The sequence below is a fragment of the Corapipo altera genome, unplaced genomic scaffold (genome assembly GCF_003945725.1).
Source record: "Corapipo altera isolate COAL_440 unplaced genomic scaffold, ASM394572v1 76, whole genome shotgun sequence".
NCBI classification, from domain to species: Eukaryota; Metazoa; Chordata; class Aves; order Passeriformes; family Pipridae; genus Corapipo; species Corapipo altera.
Genome location: NW_020884964.1, coordinates 268,609 through 285,372, shown reverse-complemented (window position 1 = coordinate 285,372; position 16,764 = coordinate 268,609). Strand labels below are relative to the sequence as shown.

Here is a 16,764-nt window from a genome sequence, read left to right as displayed (position 1 = left end):
TGAGATGTTTGTTTAAACAAATGAAGTAGCATGGCTTCAGCAGTTAAACAGCTATTTTGTGTACTCTGGGAAGGGGGTCATCAACAGACTGCCAAATGGGAAAGTCTCTCTGGACACTGCAAACAAACAACAAATTACGTAATTAGGCTTTTTTGGAACCAGAGGAAGGTCTCCAGAAGATCAGGGTCCTTCCAGCGCTTTCTAATTTTACTGGGACTTACCAGCAAGCCAGCCTTCTAATAATAGAGGCTTGTGAATGCTTTTCCTTTATCTTCGTGTCTCCCTGTACTGCCCTACCTTTGTTATTAGTGCCCCAGAAAAACACATCTTACTCAATTTTACCGAGCTGATTGATACAGACCTGAATGGCAGAGCTGAAGAGGCACTAAAGACCTTTAGAAAGGGCAGCAAAGACATCTCTTGGCCACCAGAGCATGGGAAAACCTGAAATTTTAGAACTCTATCGAATCCAATGTGCTAGGGAATTGCACCATTCTACGTAACTGTGATTTAGCTAAAGCACGGCACTATCAAGCAGTGACAGAGTAAACAGGCTGTAGCTCTATAATCCACATATTGTGCTAGCATATCTTCTTTATTACCATTGGAGCAAATTCTTCCATGGGAGGATGCCTGTAAGCAGCAGCTCAGTGTCAGGACCACTCAGCCTCTGTGCTGCAGGGCTGCCCTAAATTTGTGCCCAAGCAAACATGGGCCTGCAGGAAATCTTCTGCAAGTCAGATTGTACCATCCAACACCTGAACATGGACTGTAGCACCTAAGTTTTAGACTAGTATCTACTGCCTTTCAGATACAGATTGGAATATGTACTATGAGTTTCATTCTGTGCATGTCCTCTCCCACCTGAATGCAGAAAGCCCTTTAGTCAATACATGGCCCTGTAGTCACCATCTCCTTATGCACCATTCCCCAAGCATCTGTACCACACTGTGAACTCCTAAAATGGTGCTTCCTATGTATTGTCCCTCCCTGTGATTACAGGAAGAGATAGTTCAAAGGCAATAGAGATATGATGGCATCTGCACAGAAAAAAAAAACACACTGAAGTTTCTAAGAAAGCTGTTTTCCCCTGTTTTGTGCCTGCAGTGTACATTCTGACAGCCAGTAAAAAGAGGAAGGAGGAGGCTTGCTGCCCTGGTGAGGGCACACCAGCACACCCCAGGAGGCCAGGCAGCAGACCCAACAGGATGTGGTCAGCTCATTTCCAGCACACCCCTTGGTTACTGCCCCGTTGGCAAAAGTCAGCAGTGGATAGTGTAGTGGAGGGAAAGCCACCACCAGAGGCAGTAGGCACAGCAGTGCCAGGGAGAAGGCATCACCATCTCACTGCACAACCTGACATCACAGACTGAGCACCAAGAGACAGCATGGACATGGGTCTTGGATGAAGGACAGCACAGAGATCCTAACCAGAGTGGGAGATACTAGATAAGGGGGAGTCCCAGCCCCTGTGAGCACAGTTGCAAAGGCTGTGTGTTTGGCCTGCCATGTAAACATGTCACGTCCCATGGGAACTGAGAACAAATGTCAAAATCCAACTACTAGTAACCCAGTTTTGCTAGTGCAGAGTGACCTGGATAAAAACTAAAGAGCCTTTGGGAGATATCTTTATAGCCTTGTTCATTGCATCTCTGCAGACAACTCCCTGCTTCTCTCCAAATGGGAAAAAATATAATCAAATAACTACCTTCCTTTTACTACAGCTATCATTCAGGAACCAAGAAGTATGTGCTCTTGACCCTTGCGTGAGCAACATGCATGTTCTGGCCTCCAGATTGCTGGAGCTCTGAACTTCTTGCTCAGTTTTTCCTGGGAAGTCAAAATGCCAACTGGTATAAATCCTTTTTTCTCCCTCTTACTTTAAGAAGTTTTATGAAGAAGTTTCATTCTCCCTCTGCACACACAGCAGATACAGGTAACAGACAGAACACAAAGACCAGTCTTGGCACTCGTCATGAGTCCGTCTCAGCTCCCAAGAGACCAGTAGTATAATACATAACAGTCAGGCCAAAGTTAGCTCTTCTCCAACACAGCAGTGCCCTTTATCAGTGACTGCTTTAAGTTCTATGCGGTGGTTTTGTGCTACAGAGATAAGTCCCTGTTGGCAGGGATTGATCTGCAAACACAGACTTTACTGTAGGAACAGCCTGAGGCTGGAATAACAGGACTCCCAATGCCTGCTCCTCCCAGAACACCAGCTGGGCAAGGAAATGTCTTCATGACATACCAAAGGATAGATGTTTTCTACCACAATTTATTGAGCTAGTTTATATTCTCCACATAATGTAATAAGGCTACAGCACTACTAATTTTTTCACCATCCACAGAGCAACACTCTGGAGTAGCTTCCAACAGCTTTCAGCCTCTTTTTCACTTTCAAGCAGCCAAATGTGGTTGCAGTTGCATCCTAACCATGTGACTTCCCTACATGACAATGACCCAGGCCTACAAGCCTTTAGAAGAGGAGGAGGTAAAGTGACCTTCAACAAAGCCCTGAGCAGTAGAACAGACTGTGGCCCAGTCCCGGATGACATGATCCTCAACAGGAAAGAGGAAGTAGGTACCACAATTCATATGTTCAGTTTAAGCCCTTTGCAAGACAGGTCCTTATGACTGGGTGGTCACAGGCATTTTGGTTTTGTTCTCTGCTCCACTGCAGAGCTGAGGCTATAGAGCTCTGCTCAGCACATGGGTATGGTGCAGGAGGTTGGGCTCCCACATCAGTTCCACCTCCCTGGTGCTAAATGCTGGAGTGCCCATGACCAGGCACTCTCCCGCCTGTTAGCAAGGCAGGAACGCAGAATTTCAGGTTCCCCAAAGCACATATGGCCATTCATGGTTTACTGCAATATGCTGGCACCCAAACACCTCTAGTGCAGCTCTGGGAGCCAAGTGCATTTTATTTCAGGACAAACAGAGACTGTAACGAATAAGTAAAACCTTCACTTACACTATCTCATCGTTCTGGAACTCCAGCTCCCCACAGGTATCTTCGAAGTCCTCTCCTCCACCTTTGGCTGAGCCTTCAATGGTTTTGTAGGGCACAATAACATTTCCTCGTGCACCAGAGGTTCGCAACACTTTCACTTCCATGGTTCCTACACTTTCACTGATGTGAGTTACTGGCTCCTCAAAGGTGAAGATACCAGCGTGGTCATCGTCAAAAATGGTGACAGTGGCAGTAGATGGTGATCCCAAGCAAGCAAGTGTTGAGACACGACTGGCCTCAAGAACGCCCTCATCCGAGGGCTCAGTGCTCACACGGACGTTGCTGAGATGTACCAGGAAGTTCTCATCCTCCTCAAATATGTCATCATCGATTATGCCAACACGGATTTCCTTCTGGGTCTCTCCAGGCTTGAAGACCACTGTCCCTTCAGTGAACTCGTAGTCGGAGCCGGCATTAGCCGTCCCGTCCTCTGTCCGGAAGTCAACGTACACTGTGTTGGTCAAGTCACCTCCCCGGCGAATGATGGTCAGGGCTACAGTGCCACAGTTCTCCAAACACTGGTAGGTACCCTGTTCAAAATAGAGCTTGCTGATGGGATCGTTTTCCGTCACCTCACTGTTGACCTCGTGCATGCTGACGGCTTTGCGGGCCTGGTCTGCAGCATGTCTCTTCAAGATGTTGCCAGCTCCGGTCATGAGCCGAGTGGCCTGGATGCGGTAAAAGGCCCTGCTCTTCTGTTGCTGGCTCAGGACCTGGTAGTTGGCCAACTCAATAAGCTGTTCGATTTCCTTGTCTGGGTGCTTCTGTTTCAGCTCCTTCAGGATCCGAGCCATTTCCCTTCTGGCTTCCTCATCATCCTGGTCTTTCTCATCCACTTCCAACACCAGTGTCCCATCCAAAAAGTTCTCCACATGAGAATTAGCAACCTTTCCGTCCATCTCGATATCAGCTTTGGAGGAGGGCCGATCACCCTCATGCTCTATGATCATACCTCTCTGCTTGCCAGCTCGGTATTTCTTGTAGACATACTTGTAAAACAAAAGCCTCCTGTCAGCTATCCAGGCAAACACCACACAGATGGGGAAGAAGAAGAAGGTGAGCAAGCCTTCCCAAACCTCCACAATCCCAGGTGAAGACACAGATAAAATAATGTAAAGCCAAGTGTAGGCAAAGATGCTCCAGGCTGCCGTAACAAAAAACACTCGCAAGTGCTTGATCTTCCTTATCTCTCCATCTGGAACCACGTACACACATATTGCAATGATGACAAACATGTTAAAGGCAGCACTTCCCACAATCGTGCTTGGCCCCAGGTCCCCCGCTGTGAAGCCATGGCCGCACACTTCGATGACGGACAGGAGGATCTCGGGGGCGGACGAGCCCAAGGCCATCAGTGTGAGATTGGAAACGGTCTCGTTCCAGATCCTCACAGTGGTTTTGCTGGTCTCACCATTGGGCTTCTTGATGGTTATTTCTCGCTCTTGGGATGTAATGACTTCAATGGAGGACATGAAGCGGTCAGCTATGATAGACACTCCCAGGAACATGTACACCATCGCTACAAAATACACCGTTGCCCGAGCGATTTTGTCACCAAATGAGGGGTCTTGGGGTTCCCATATCGGTAAAATCACACCCTTTTTGCAGATGTACGAGCCAGCACACTCCTCAGTGTCATTCCCTGGCAGTTCACTGGGGCTCTCCGCATGTATGCCATCTGCATGGAAGAGCAATACCAGCACAAGGAGCTGAAAGCTCACTGGGAAGGTGGTTGGGTGAGTTACTCGTGACATGGCCACTTCCTCTGAACAGATCCCAGACATCCTCAACCTTCAGAGACAAGAGGAAAGATGCATTAAGTGAGGCCAACCAGAGATAACAGATTTTCCTCTCCAGTCTCTTTATTTCCCATTTTTCCCAAACATATAATCAAGTTATCCTGTTACTCAAGAAGACCCATTGAATGAGCCCATTTTGTTATGATTACTGATGTTTTTCATGTAGAAATTATCTAGTTCAGTCATCTGAACAAGGGTGGATTCAGATGCTACCATTGGGATAACACCTACCCCCTTTAGCTACTATGATGTTTCTTTCTCTTTGCTGAAAGCCTACTTGTTCAACTGCATTTTCTTGTTCCTCATCAAATTAAAGTCCATCATTCTGCTTCACAGCTGGTAGAAGTGTTTCCCATTTCAAAATTACAGTGCATTCTCTCACTGGAATTCAGGGTAAGAGCAGGAGAGGACAGAGAATCTACTATCCCCTCATCATGTTTAAAAAATATTTTTATACTTGCCATTTTAAATCACAGTAATCCATGTATTTCACAGCCTTTTCTTGCTCACAGTCCTCCTAAACATCTACTCCACATCAGAAATCTGCATAAAGTGAGCTCTCAAGCCCTGGCAAAACCTTATTCTTAACAGTAACTTGGTCATAAGGTGCACCAGAAGGGTAGTCTGTAATTAATGATTTTGGAGCCATTCCTTCCACAGCGCATCACTTTGCACCTTCCCAAAACTGGAAAGAGCCCCATATGCATCGAAGCCTGGCTCTCTTGGCATGCTTCGAGAGGAAATATGTCCCTGTGCTCTTTTCCCACTAGGTCAGCTTTGACGGCTTCCCCTTCAAGGGCCTTTCTCACTCCATTTACAACATCAGTCATCAGGCATGACAGCTGTACTTGCCCTTGTCCTGCCTCAGGATTTTCCAGCAATGTAGAGAAGCTGTTAAAGAGGTTTGCAGTTAGTTAACAGTGCATAAACCGACAGAACAGATGCCTTTAAGTACAAAGAGATGCTTAGCGCAAAAACCCGAGCATGCTCAGTGTTACATTCTCAATTTTACTAGCCAATAAAAGCCAGATCCCTAGTTATTAAAGCTATATTTTCTCCTCAAGGAGAGCCTTTGCTATACTATGCTTCTCTCGTCCAAGTTAATTTAATCACACAGTGCTTAAAATGTTTCTATGAAGAGAGGAAAATGAGTACATCGATATCCTGACTTTGCTGGGAAATACAAAAAGCTGAACTGGTTTTGCTCATAAAAAACTCACACTCCTGAAAGGAAAAAAAAATGTTCAGCCATGAAAGGTTTTAACTTCTAAGAGAAAGATCTCATTTCCAGGCCCATATCAGAGATGGGACACAAGCAAGAGACACAGTCAATGCCTCCTCAAGTACAGTCTTCGCAGCGCCTGGCAGGTCTCAGTCTACCATTTGCCATCTGCCTGGTCTCCAGCAAAAACACACCAGGTCTGACAGCTCACAGCTGCATGCACTGGGAGACACAGACCAACTCATTCACACTAAAGGTGGCACCCAGTGACAGCATCCCAGCTGTCATCCGGGCCCAGTCATAGTGATTGGGACCCAAATGGGATGGCTAAGAATACCTTCCCTCTTCCTTCTGAAAGAGGTCTTGTTTCACAGCACAGCTGGGACTCAGGCTGCCTCTCCAGCCACAGAACAGGCTACACATGCTGCATTGCTGACTGCAACAGTACAGGCAGGCATTCCTGAGGAGAAGCATTTACCTTCCTAAACAGGAACACCCCAACACCTTCTTGAAGAAAAGCACCTGGTGAACCACCACCCATCTCCTTCTCCCCCATGACAAATCGCCCCTCCTTGTTAGGGCAGGGGCATATTATGCAGAGACAAGGCTGTGCACAAGTGAACACCTGACTGGAGGAAGCAATAGGTAGCATCCTGCACCCATGTTATGGGGTCTACTCCAAAAGAGACATTGTAATGATGGATCAAAGCCCTCTTCTCTGTTTGCTTTTATTTATGGATATTGTAGTAGGATTATTGGTCTGGAAGAATAATACTGAGAATTTATCAAGGCAGTTTTATATAAATGACATTTTCTCACCAGGAGCTGTTGGTCTGCCTCCAACCCCCGCTCCACAGCTTTGTAATTAAGAAAAGAAAAAGATACATAGTGGAGGAAATGAGCAAGTCAGAGAGCTGGGTGATAAGAACAGATAAGATGAACAAGAAAAAGCAAATCTCTTGTAGGAAGATAGATTTAAAAGAAAGTTGTTTGTGTTGGAAATCCTGCTAATGCTACAAAAAAAGTTCTTACTGCTAGATTCAGAAGCCCTGAACATTGCACCTCTGATCACAGTCCCTTGGTTCCTTCCACTTTCCCAAATGCAAACTGTAGCCACTGCTTACAAACATGAAGTAAAAAAAATGAAAACATGATGTTTGTAAAGAAGAGTGCCTTGTTGCAGGCCATTCAGCAGATAGCTAAGTTGAAACAGATGTGCATTCATGGTCATTGAAGTTTAGCTGAAGCATGAATTAGTCACCCAACATCTGTACTCCTGTGTTTCACACTGCTCCAAACCAAATCACAGAGACATTTGATAAAGGGGCTGTCAAAACACAGGCTGACTTGGTACCTACTCTGTTTATCCCAGATAGCTCGCAAGTGTAGTTTTGTTTCCTTTTTAAATACGTAGGCTTAAAAAAATTCATTGTGGGCATAAGATATTACTCAGCTGCATGGTTCTTCACCCTCTCCTTCTAAAGGGTAGTAGTTTCTTCAAAAAACTCAAGAGCATCCACCTGCCCTTGTTCCGTTAATATTTCTCCCTGTGGCAAGTCATATCCCTGCACACGTACAACTATTCAGAGCAATCAGGCATTGTGAAATCCCCTTGGCAAGAAGAGAAAACAGATGGTTCTAGAAAAAATATTATGCTTTGGGTCACTGATTTAGGTCATAGGAGAGTCCCATCACACTTTGGACCAAGTCTACAATTTCAAAAGGATTTGGGCACTGGAAGTCTCATCCAGAAAAAAAGACATGCATGAAATCAAATTAATAAGTCATTTGAACTTTATTTGCCATGTTCTTCCCTTTTAAACATTCTAATACAAGCTGGTTTGGGGTTTGTTTTTTTCTATTTGGTTGGTGTTTTTAAATCAAGTCCCACATTATGTTAAACAGGAGGAAAAAAGGCCTAGAGGTTTGCACCTGAGCAGTCCATCTTTCTGGCATTTTCAACCAGCATGTCACATACAAACAATATTTTTCCCTCAGATGGCAGAAGGTAGGAAATGTGGAACTTTTTTGGAGATCGCAGAGGGACAAGAAATGGCCAGAGCTTTGGAAGAGAAACCCATCGGCCGCATCAACGTGCCTTCTTTGAGCAGCAGTAGTGTCCCCCAGCTCTCTGCTGTACTTTCTCCAGCATTTTGTGGTGTGGTCATCAAACAAGATTGACATACTATCACCAGCTTTTCTACTTAAACCAATTCACAGTGAGACTCAGGAATTAGGGAGGGCTAGAAAATGCTTGTCCACAACATGCTAGTTACACACATGCAACCAGAGCCTGAAACTCAAAATATCTCTGAGAAGCAGCTGCTATTAAATCATCATAATTTCTTTATTTGTACAATCCAAAATAAATAGCTTGGTCCCCAGAGACCCTCTTACTCTGCATTTGCCTAGGGTCTCAGCCCATGGTCAGCACACTGCTGTAGGAATATTCCCAGACAAATCATTTACATTATTCTACAATGAGAAGCAAGGCTACTAGAAGAACAGCCCTTCCTCCAAATCCAACTTTGTTAGCTTTTCATTAAGGTGTCTCAATTGCATTTCCCATCCTGGCCATCAACAATAAAAGCAAGTACGGGTGCTGATGCTGGCAGCCCTGGCAAACCCTGCCTGCAGTGGTGCTCATGGCCTTGGAGGCACTACCCCAAAGCCTCTGGGATCAGATGGATCATGGCTGCACTGGGCAGAGACACGGACTGCTCTGGAGCTCAGCACTGGCCGTACATGTGTGGTGAAAAATCCCAAACTACTGTCCTGGGCCAGCACAGCCCTGCCCATAAGCACTGTCTGGTGCTCAGGGACAGCACCCAGAGCCCTTTTTACCACTACAGGAGTGGAACTGCCTTGGGGCTGCTGGAGAGCTTTAAGGGAAAGCTAGAGCTAGCCAGGAGAGAGAGAGACCAACCTGGGTTCTCCTGAAGTTGCAGCTGAGCCCCTTCCCTTTTGCAACAAGCTCCCAGGGTTGCCAGCAGGCCACTTTGCAGAGTCAGGGAAAAAAGCCCATGAGAGCATGGCAAGCTCAGTTTAGATGTAGCTCCTGGCCAAGGGACGTTGGTCCAGCCTTTATTCCAACCTTGGTGGTGTGAAACACCAGGAGGGCAGTTGTTGTTTACAGCAGGGCTAGCAGGATTGTAGAGATACTTGCCTCCCTGCATGACAAGGGAGCTCTAGGTTTTACAAATTGGTAGGAGAGAGCTCATGTTGCCAGCTCATGCTCCTGCCCCCCAGCTCAGGAGCTGCCAGACAGGGAGGAAACAGCCTTTTAGACTCTGCTCTGACAGCTTTGCTCCTTCAGGCCGGCTTGTCGCTGCATGCAAAGTGAGCCTTAAAGCTGCTCTGCATTTAAACAAAGCGCAGCTTTTGCTTTGCTGCAGCCTCCCAAAAGTCCCGTCTCCATTGGGGCATTTCAGCCTTGAAATATCCACCGTAAGACCCTTCCTGTTATTTTCCTACACCTTTGTATCACACACAGGTCTATGACCATCTGCAACACACTGGAAGCACCGTTATTTTTAAAGAGTACTGAAAAAACACTGCTAATCCAGACACTTTAATTACAGAAGGATTGGGCAAGGAAGACAATGGCCTAGGCTCACAAGGAATGAGTGGCCACACAAAGAGAGACTGAGAGACTTTCCATGGAGAAACTTTTTCCCAGCATTCAATAGAAAACCTGTACAGAGCAGCTGTAACACAGCAGTGTTCTCACCATTACAGCCACTGCCGATGCTACCCAACGGTGCCTACCCCACTGTGACATCAGTTTCATAATAAACATCACTACTGTGGATTTACTGGCAGCTTGTATGGAAGAAGGTGTCCTCACAGCTGTGTCACTGGTGTACAGAAGGTTGGAGCAGCACCCTCTCCCCACAGGGTGCTTGGTCACTTGCTGGGGGCCAGTAGAAAGTTTGCTGTTCACGTGACAGTGGCTGCTTTTCAGCATGATGTGGGAACACAACCAGGAGCATGTTGCAACACCATGGGGACTCCCAGACAGCCCTTCCACATCCCATAGTCAGAGACAGAGAAGACCTTTTCCTGGTGAGAGTGCACTGCTGCAGAGATAGAGAAGGCAGCTCAAACCATCCTTTGCTGGGGCAGGAGAAAGACAGTCTCCCTTCAGCCAGAGAGGCCAAAAACTGACGAAGAAGCAGCTAGTAGTTACTGCAAGGCACAGCCAGCTTGCAAGCTAGAGAAAGACAGCATCAAAGCAAGTTAGCTGCTCACCTTCCTGCCACTGTCCCTGGGGAAAAGACATCAAGCCCCAAAAAGGCAGGCTCTCCTGGCCAACGAGTGTCCCCCTCCCCACCATGCCCTATGCTCCTACCCCATGGCCAGATCTGACATCTCCAAGTCACAGAACCCCTTTCTCAGCTTCTCTTGCAGCAGACCAGCACTTAAAGAGTCTACTGCAAGCAATAACCAGAATTCCCAGGAGAAAGCACTGCATACCTTGCCTCCACACATGGGACTTACACCCGCTGCCCCATCTCCTCTCCTGCTGACCCTTCCTGGCCCTGCTGAAACCTGTACACTGTGCCTCATTGAAAGTAGCAATCTGCTTTAAAGCAGGCATCTTGGGCAAAGCCTGTACTAAGAAAATACATGACTGTAGGAAAGAAAAACCCCACCAAATAAATTGTATGGTCTCTGATCATCAATCAGTAAATCAGGCAAGAGCCCAGGTCCCCTGTGTTCCTACAGCCAAGGGACACAAAACAGATGCCAACAGTCCTGCAAGGAGGTATGGGGTGCTTGGAGATTTGTCAAGGCAGCCACAGGCTCTGCTGGCTTCACTACTGATCTTGATGATGACCCCATGGCATAGCTTCGGTAAAACTTAGCTCCTGACAGCTGTGAGATTTAGCCATCAAGGCAGGAAAAAGACCCTACCCCCACACTGGCTGTACATCCAGGCCCATGGAGGAGGAAAGCTGATAAATCCAAATACTCTGTTGCCACTCAGGGCTGCACAGCGTGAGGGCACTTTAAACACAGCTTGGAAAACCCTTGGCTCACTTCCCTGCTCCAGCTCTGCCTGGCTCCTGCTCCCTTCCACCCAGCTCTGCCACTCCAAAACAGGCACAGCCTGTTGGCATCCCCTGCCCATGACCCTCCAGATCTCCACATCAGGAAAATGATTTCCAGGCCATCAGCATCGTGATTGCATCAGTACAAAAAACATCAAAACCTTTCCAAATATAGTCAGAGGCACAAGCCCTCCATGGATCCGATCAAGTAAAATACACATCAGGCCACCCTGTTTTCTGTAAAGGACATTAAAAAGTAAGAATAATTATCAGTCTGCAACTGATTTTTCCAAGTATCCTATCTCTTCAATGAAGCATCCAATCTCCTCCCACAATGTCCCCAGCAGCTTTCCAAAATAAACAGATAAACAGAGAAAACAAAACATCCAGAACATAAAATTTCAACCACATTGGATGAATTTGGGGGCAGCTTGCAGAGAATGAGCTTGGAAGTGTTTGTCAGGGAGATTAGAGTCTTGCTTTTCACTCACAGAGACCAAGTGTCAAATTGCCCCTTTCCCCCATGACTCAAGATCTCAGCAATGAATATGCCAGAAAATAAGAAGCAAGGGAGAAATATACTACATTTCTCTAGGGTTGTGGGGCTTTTTTTTTGGTGTGTTTGGTTTTTTTGTTTGTTTTTGTTTGTTTGTTTGTTTTGTTCGTTTGTTTGTTTTAAAACATCTCCCTTCTTACTTGCTGCTGTCTCCAGACCATTTCTCTATCCCCACCACCTGCCTTTGGTCTCTTCTTTATCAAGCAGCATCAGGCTCTTCCCTATGATTCCTCCTCGGTTGCGAATGCCTTCCTCTCTGCCCGTGGATCTCCCTTGCTGATTTAAGCACAGTGCAGTCTGCCTGGTCTCCACGAGCCAGCTTTGAGGCTGCCTTGCCAACAGACTCCCTGTGCGATCCCAGGGCAGCCCTTTATCTCCCTGTGCTCCGTGTCTCCCTATGGAATATGGGAAGAGCATCTCCTGAGAGTGCTGGGAGAATAAAACACTGCTAATAAGCCTGAGGCTCCTGGGTAGCCTGGGTAGGAAGTATCTGCCCAGAAGTGCCCCAAAGGGACCAGAAGGGAGAAATTAACAGGCCTGTTGCTTTCTTCTATGCCTGCGTCCATTCCTACCTCTGTGACTATTTTTGCATTGGGTTTGTAGCTGTGTGTGGGTCCTCTGTGCAGCAGGATGCTCTCCTAGGCTCTGCAGGAACAGAAAGCTTCAAGGGATAAGAGACAAATCCCCAGCCCCAGCTCCCTGCGACCCTCCAGGGATGAAGAGCTGGGAGGCATCCATGGGAATGTGTTGACCTGCGATTCGGACATGATACTAGACAGAAGCTGGGCAGGTTAGTCTGGGCAAAGGCTCACCCTGGCATGCTTCATCCACCAGCTTCGTGACTGGCCCTGGCTGGGGAAGGGTGGTGTCACCTCCCAGCAGAGTCACCGTCCATAGGGACAGCTCTGGCACGGCTGACTCTAGAGGGAGCTGAATGCTAGCGCCAAGCAGATGCCCAGCTTTTAGACCCCCAGAACTCAGGAAAGGGAATCTAAGCCCAGGTGTGTGCCAGGCCTTTGTTACCTCAAACACAAGGTTAACCACCTCTCCCTTCTCCTTAGATTCCCCCTCCTTCTCTGTCTCCCCAGGAGCTCTTTGCAACACCAAATCTCACTTCTATTTGTAGCCAGGTTTCCTTAGGAAGCCGGGCATATGAAATCACAGTTTCCACGTCTGTCTGTCTGTTCGCATCGCTCCCCCCTCTTTCCAATTTCAGCTAAAATCACCAGAGGGATAGAGATAGCAGAAAAAACCAAGTTCCTACAAGCTTCCTGAAAATAGCTGGAGAGATACCACTTATGTCCTCTGCAAGGGAAAGACTGGTCAGTGGGCTCAGCCCATACTGGATGCCAGAGTCTCAACAGCACAGCACCCTGAGCACCCTGTAGCAGATCCAGGTGGAGCCCAGATTTGCACAGCTGTGGGCATCAGTGTCCGTGAGCTGGGAGCACATGCAGATTACAGCACATAGAGCTGAACAAAGCTCCAGGTTCTTCCCTGTAGCAGTCACAAGGAGAGCCATAGACATGTGTTGTCTATCACCAACCTGTTGGTTGGCTCTTCAGTGATGCTTGTGTCTTGGGGGTCACTGGGCTTTATTCCAGGTTCTAAGTTTCTTTGGGATGCTGGAGAACAACAGGTTTACCCTGGTAAGCCATGACAGTATCCCCTCAAAACCACAGCAGAAAAGCAAATTCTGTCCTAGATGTAATGCCAGAAAATTGCAACTCTGAAAGCCCTGAGCAGATCTGGACACTACAAAAGGCAGAGAAGTGGCTGTGCCTATATAACATCATTTAAGGTGATGTAGAGACTCCCAGGAGCAAGGACATAAGCCAAAGTTCTGCCATGTCATGTACAGCAGTACCAGGAGAGAAAAACAGGTGAAGCCTGTTTTAAGTCTCGGGAGCAATTCACAGCCAATAGATCACAAAAACCTTAGTGAAAGTGGGGGGAGAGAGAAGAAAGCAAAGTTTCATCACCTTAAAACTGTGCTACTTGGTGTTGGCATTCAGAGATGCTTGACATAAAGAGTATGTCCAACCTCCTCAGGTATCTTGAATGCAAACCCTGGTACAGAGGAAGCTTTGGCCAACGTGGCTTCCCAACACTGACTTAGGAGTTGTTTACGTCTCCAGAGAAACAGAGCTGGTGGGGTGTAAGAGGAGTCAGAAAATGCATCAGCTTTCCTGGGGAGTTGGTGGGGGGGGGGTTCATGGCTTGGCTGGCAGGTTATGGCTCTAGAAATGCTAGATTATTTCCCTATTTGGACTAAATGTCTGTGTTGAACAAGGGGCAAAGCTGCTACTGAAGAATCATTTGGAAGGAAAGGGGAGAAAGAAACATTTCATAGGTGCTCCCAAGGGACTACAAATGCCTTTCTTTGGTGATATCCACTTCCCCAGCCAAAGCCATATAGAACAGCTCGTTTTTTCCTAGATGCCACCATCACATCAACATGTAAGTGTCCCAGCTTCCCTTTTCTAAATAAAAGTGCATCTCTCCTTTTTGTGGTGGTGACAAAAAGCACATGAATACCTAGGCAAGTGTCAGGAGAGCACTCAAAGAATCCCAGCCTCTCTCAGCCTTCATTTCCATTACCTGACTCGCAAATTTCCAACATTTGGGACTGGAGGAACATCTTCCTGCAAAGCACAAGCAAAGAGGTCCCCTGAAATCACACACTTGCACCCACATGCCTGTGACCTTGTGGTTTTACTACAGCTTTCATTTTCAGACTCCAATTCTCCCTAGTGCTTGCTGCCTTTCTGCAACATTTTGGCAGTTTGCTTTCGCCTTGGAGACACAGCAGAGTGTGGAGTTGTTTTGCATGGCTCGGTGGGGAGGGAAGCAACAAGGCTGCGAATAAAGAATTAAACTCAAGATGACGGAAGAGCCCCAGCCATGCTTCCACCTAGACAAAGCCTACGTGATGAGCGCTGCTTAATACCAGCCCTTAGTAACACATGATGCTCGAGATGAAAATGGAAATTTCAGCGTGGCTGCAGGTGCCTCCGACCACTCACCTCAGGAACCGCCTCAAGGCAGGAAAAGCAACCCTGCCTGGAGGCACGCACAGCCCCGGCCAGGCGGAGGCACCGCACCCCGCCGCGCACGGGGGGATGCGCCCGTAAGCCCCCCGGGGAAGGAGATTTGCTCCGGTCCCCTGCCCGACCCCACCTGCCCAGCAACGCCCGGCTCTTGGGGTAGGGGGGAGGCAACACCGCGCCGCAGCCGCGCCTCCCGTCGCGACATGTCGCGATTGGCCGGCGGGGGAGGGGGGCGAGCCCCATCGCCTGCCTAAAGGTGCCGTGGCTGGGTTGTAAAATACATTCTCTGGTGTGTGTGGATGTGTGAGCATCCTACCCCCGCCTCCCCATCGGCTCCCACACGGCTCCGGGTCCCCCTCCCGGCCCCCCCCAGCCTCCCCCGGCACTCCGACGCCGGTGTAGAAAGCAGTGTCCAGGCGCCGGGGGACCCGCCGCGCTGGGCAGCGCCGGGGCGAGGGCCGGTCGGTCTCGGTCCTACCTGGCGGGGGGCAGGAGCGGGCGTCGCCGGGGCCGCATCAGCAGCGGCGGGGCATCGCGGCGGGGCGGGCGGCGGAGCCCCGGTGCGCGGCTGAGGCGCGGCGGCGGGCGGGAGGGAGAGAGGGAGGGAGGGAGGGAGGGAGAAGGGAGGAAGGAAGGGAGGGAGGGATGGAGGGATGGATGGAGGGAGCGCGCGCGCACACACACACACGCGCGCAGCGCCCCGGGGATGCGCTCAGCCAGCCCGCCCCGCAGGCAGCCTCCCCTCCCTCCGCATCCCTCCGCCGCGATGCGCGGGCAGGGAAAGACCTCCCTCCTCCGCGGTAGCAGCTTCAGCCCTCCTCCTCGTCCCCCTGCTGCTGGAAATATTTCCCGATTTCCTCCTCGGATGGAGGGACTTTGAAAGGCAGGGCTGGCTGCGGACCCACCCCCAGCAGCCCTGCCTTCCCCGCTTGGGGCAGCTCCCCAGCCCTGCCCTGCCTGCCCCCAGCCCTGCCCCTCCTGACCGGGACAGTTCGCATCCATGCCCTGCCTGACTCCAGCACAGCCCACCCTGACCGGTCAGGTCCTGCCCGCTGTGGCTCGTCGCATCCCCCCGGCCGTCCTACAGCCTGCCAGGACAATCCCGAACCCATTTTCACTCTGCAGGAAAGAGCGAACCCTAGGAGAGATGGTGAGAAGAGAAACACGTGTGTGTGTGCAAGGAGTGCCTTGCTGTGCCTGTCCCCATGCCCCACAATGTTTCCCATGGCCCCTGTGGGGAGGCAGGAGGCCAGGGGACCTGGATTGGGACTCACTTGCCTATCACATCCTCAGAGTTGAGGTGTTTGTAGAGGACAGTGGCGGACATAGGGTGATAGGCAAGGAGCATGTGGGTCAGCTAGGACCTTCCTGGGAACTGCCCTCACATCTGGCAGTTTAGTGAGCCCTTAAACCCACAGACCCTCCTGTCCCCACAGAAGGGTCATCAGCATTGGGGAGGTCCTGCAGGAAGGCAGCAGCCTGGCAGAGAAGGACTTGCTGCACCTCAGGCTGGCCCAAGTGTCCTTCCTGTGGGCAATTCCCCTTTCACCATGCCTGAATGACTCCTCCACCCTTCGCTGGCTCCAGCAAGGAGCAGATGAACCCATTGTCCCGCCCTCCAGGCAAAACTCTCTGACTTTAGGAACTTAAAATAGGACCAGAGCTAATAACTCACACACTGGTCGTTGCAAGTACCCAGTGACCTTGACTAGCCCTCTATGCCCAGATCCTCAGGTGCAACAAGAACTGTGGAAAATCAAGACATTATTTTAGCTCCTGCACCCTCTTAGACCTTTTCTCTCTTATCTTGTTAGCTGTGCCTGTGATTTTTGTCTCCACTGGTGAGACAGAAACCCAGAATTTTATCTTTGGATTTTATCTGTGCTTTTCTTCCTTACTTTCAAAAAAAACTTATTAAGATTTTTGCATCACCATGTCCTTCAGCAGAGATGGAAAACTAAATTTCTGTTTTCAAGATGAGATGTAAGATATGGACAACGACACAAAACTCCTTTGTAAAGCACTTTGTGATGAACTGACCAACCAACAAACCAGCTACTTAATGTTCCAGCT

The 16,764-nt window shown here is 48.9% G+C and overlaps 1 protein-coding gene across 4 annotated transcripts in view; it reads right to left on the bottom strand.

Moving 5' to 3' along the window:
- Positions 1–16,764, bottom strand: part of SLC8A1 (solute carrier family 8 member A1) — a 128,027-nt gene that overhangs the window by 108,616 nt on the left and 2,647 nt on the right. For 3 of the 4 annotated variants that reach the window (XM_027664587.1, XM_027664584.1, XM_027664585.1), the window contains exons 1-2: positions 15,170–15,225; positions 2,972–4,801 (exon numbers count right to left, since the gene is read on the bottom strand). In XM_027664587.1, coding sequence (XP_027520388.1) covers positions 2,972–4,801; positions 15,170–15,207 — 1,868 coding nt within the window. In that variant the 5' untranslated portion in view covers positions 15,208–15,225. Of the gene's footprint in view, positions 1–2,971; positions 4,802–15,169; positions 15,226–16,764 lie in introns of those variants that run through there. The other variant, XM_027664586.1, reaches the window with a different exon arrangement.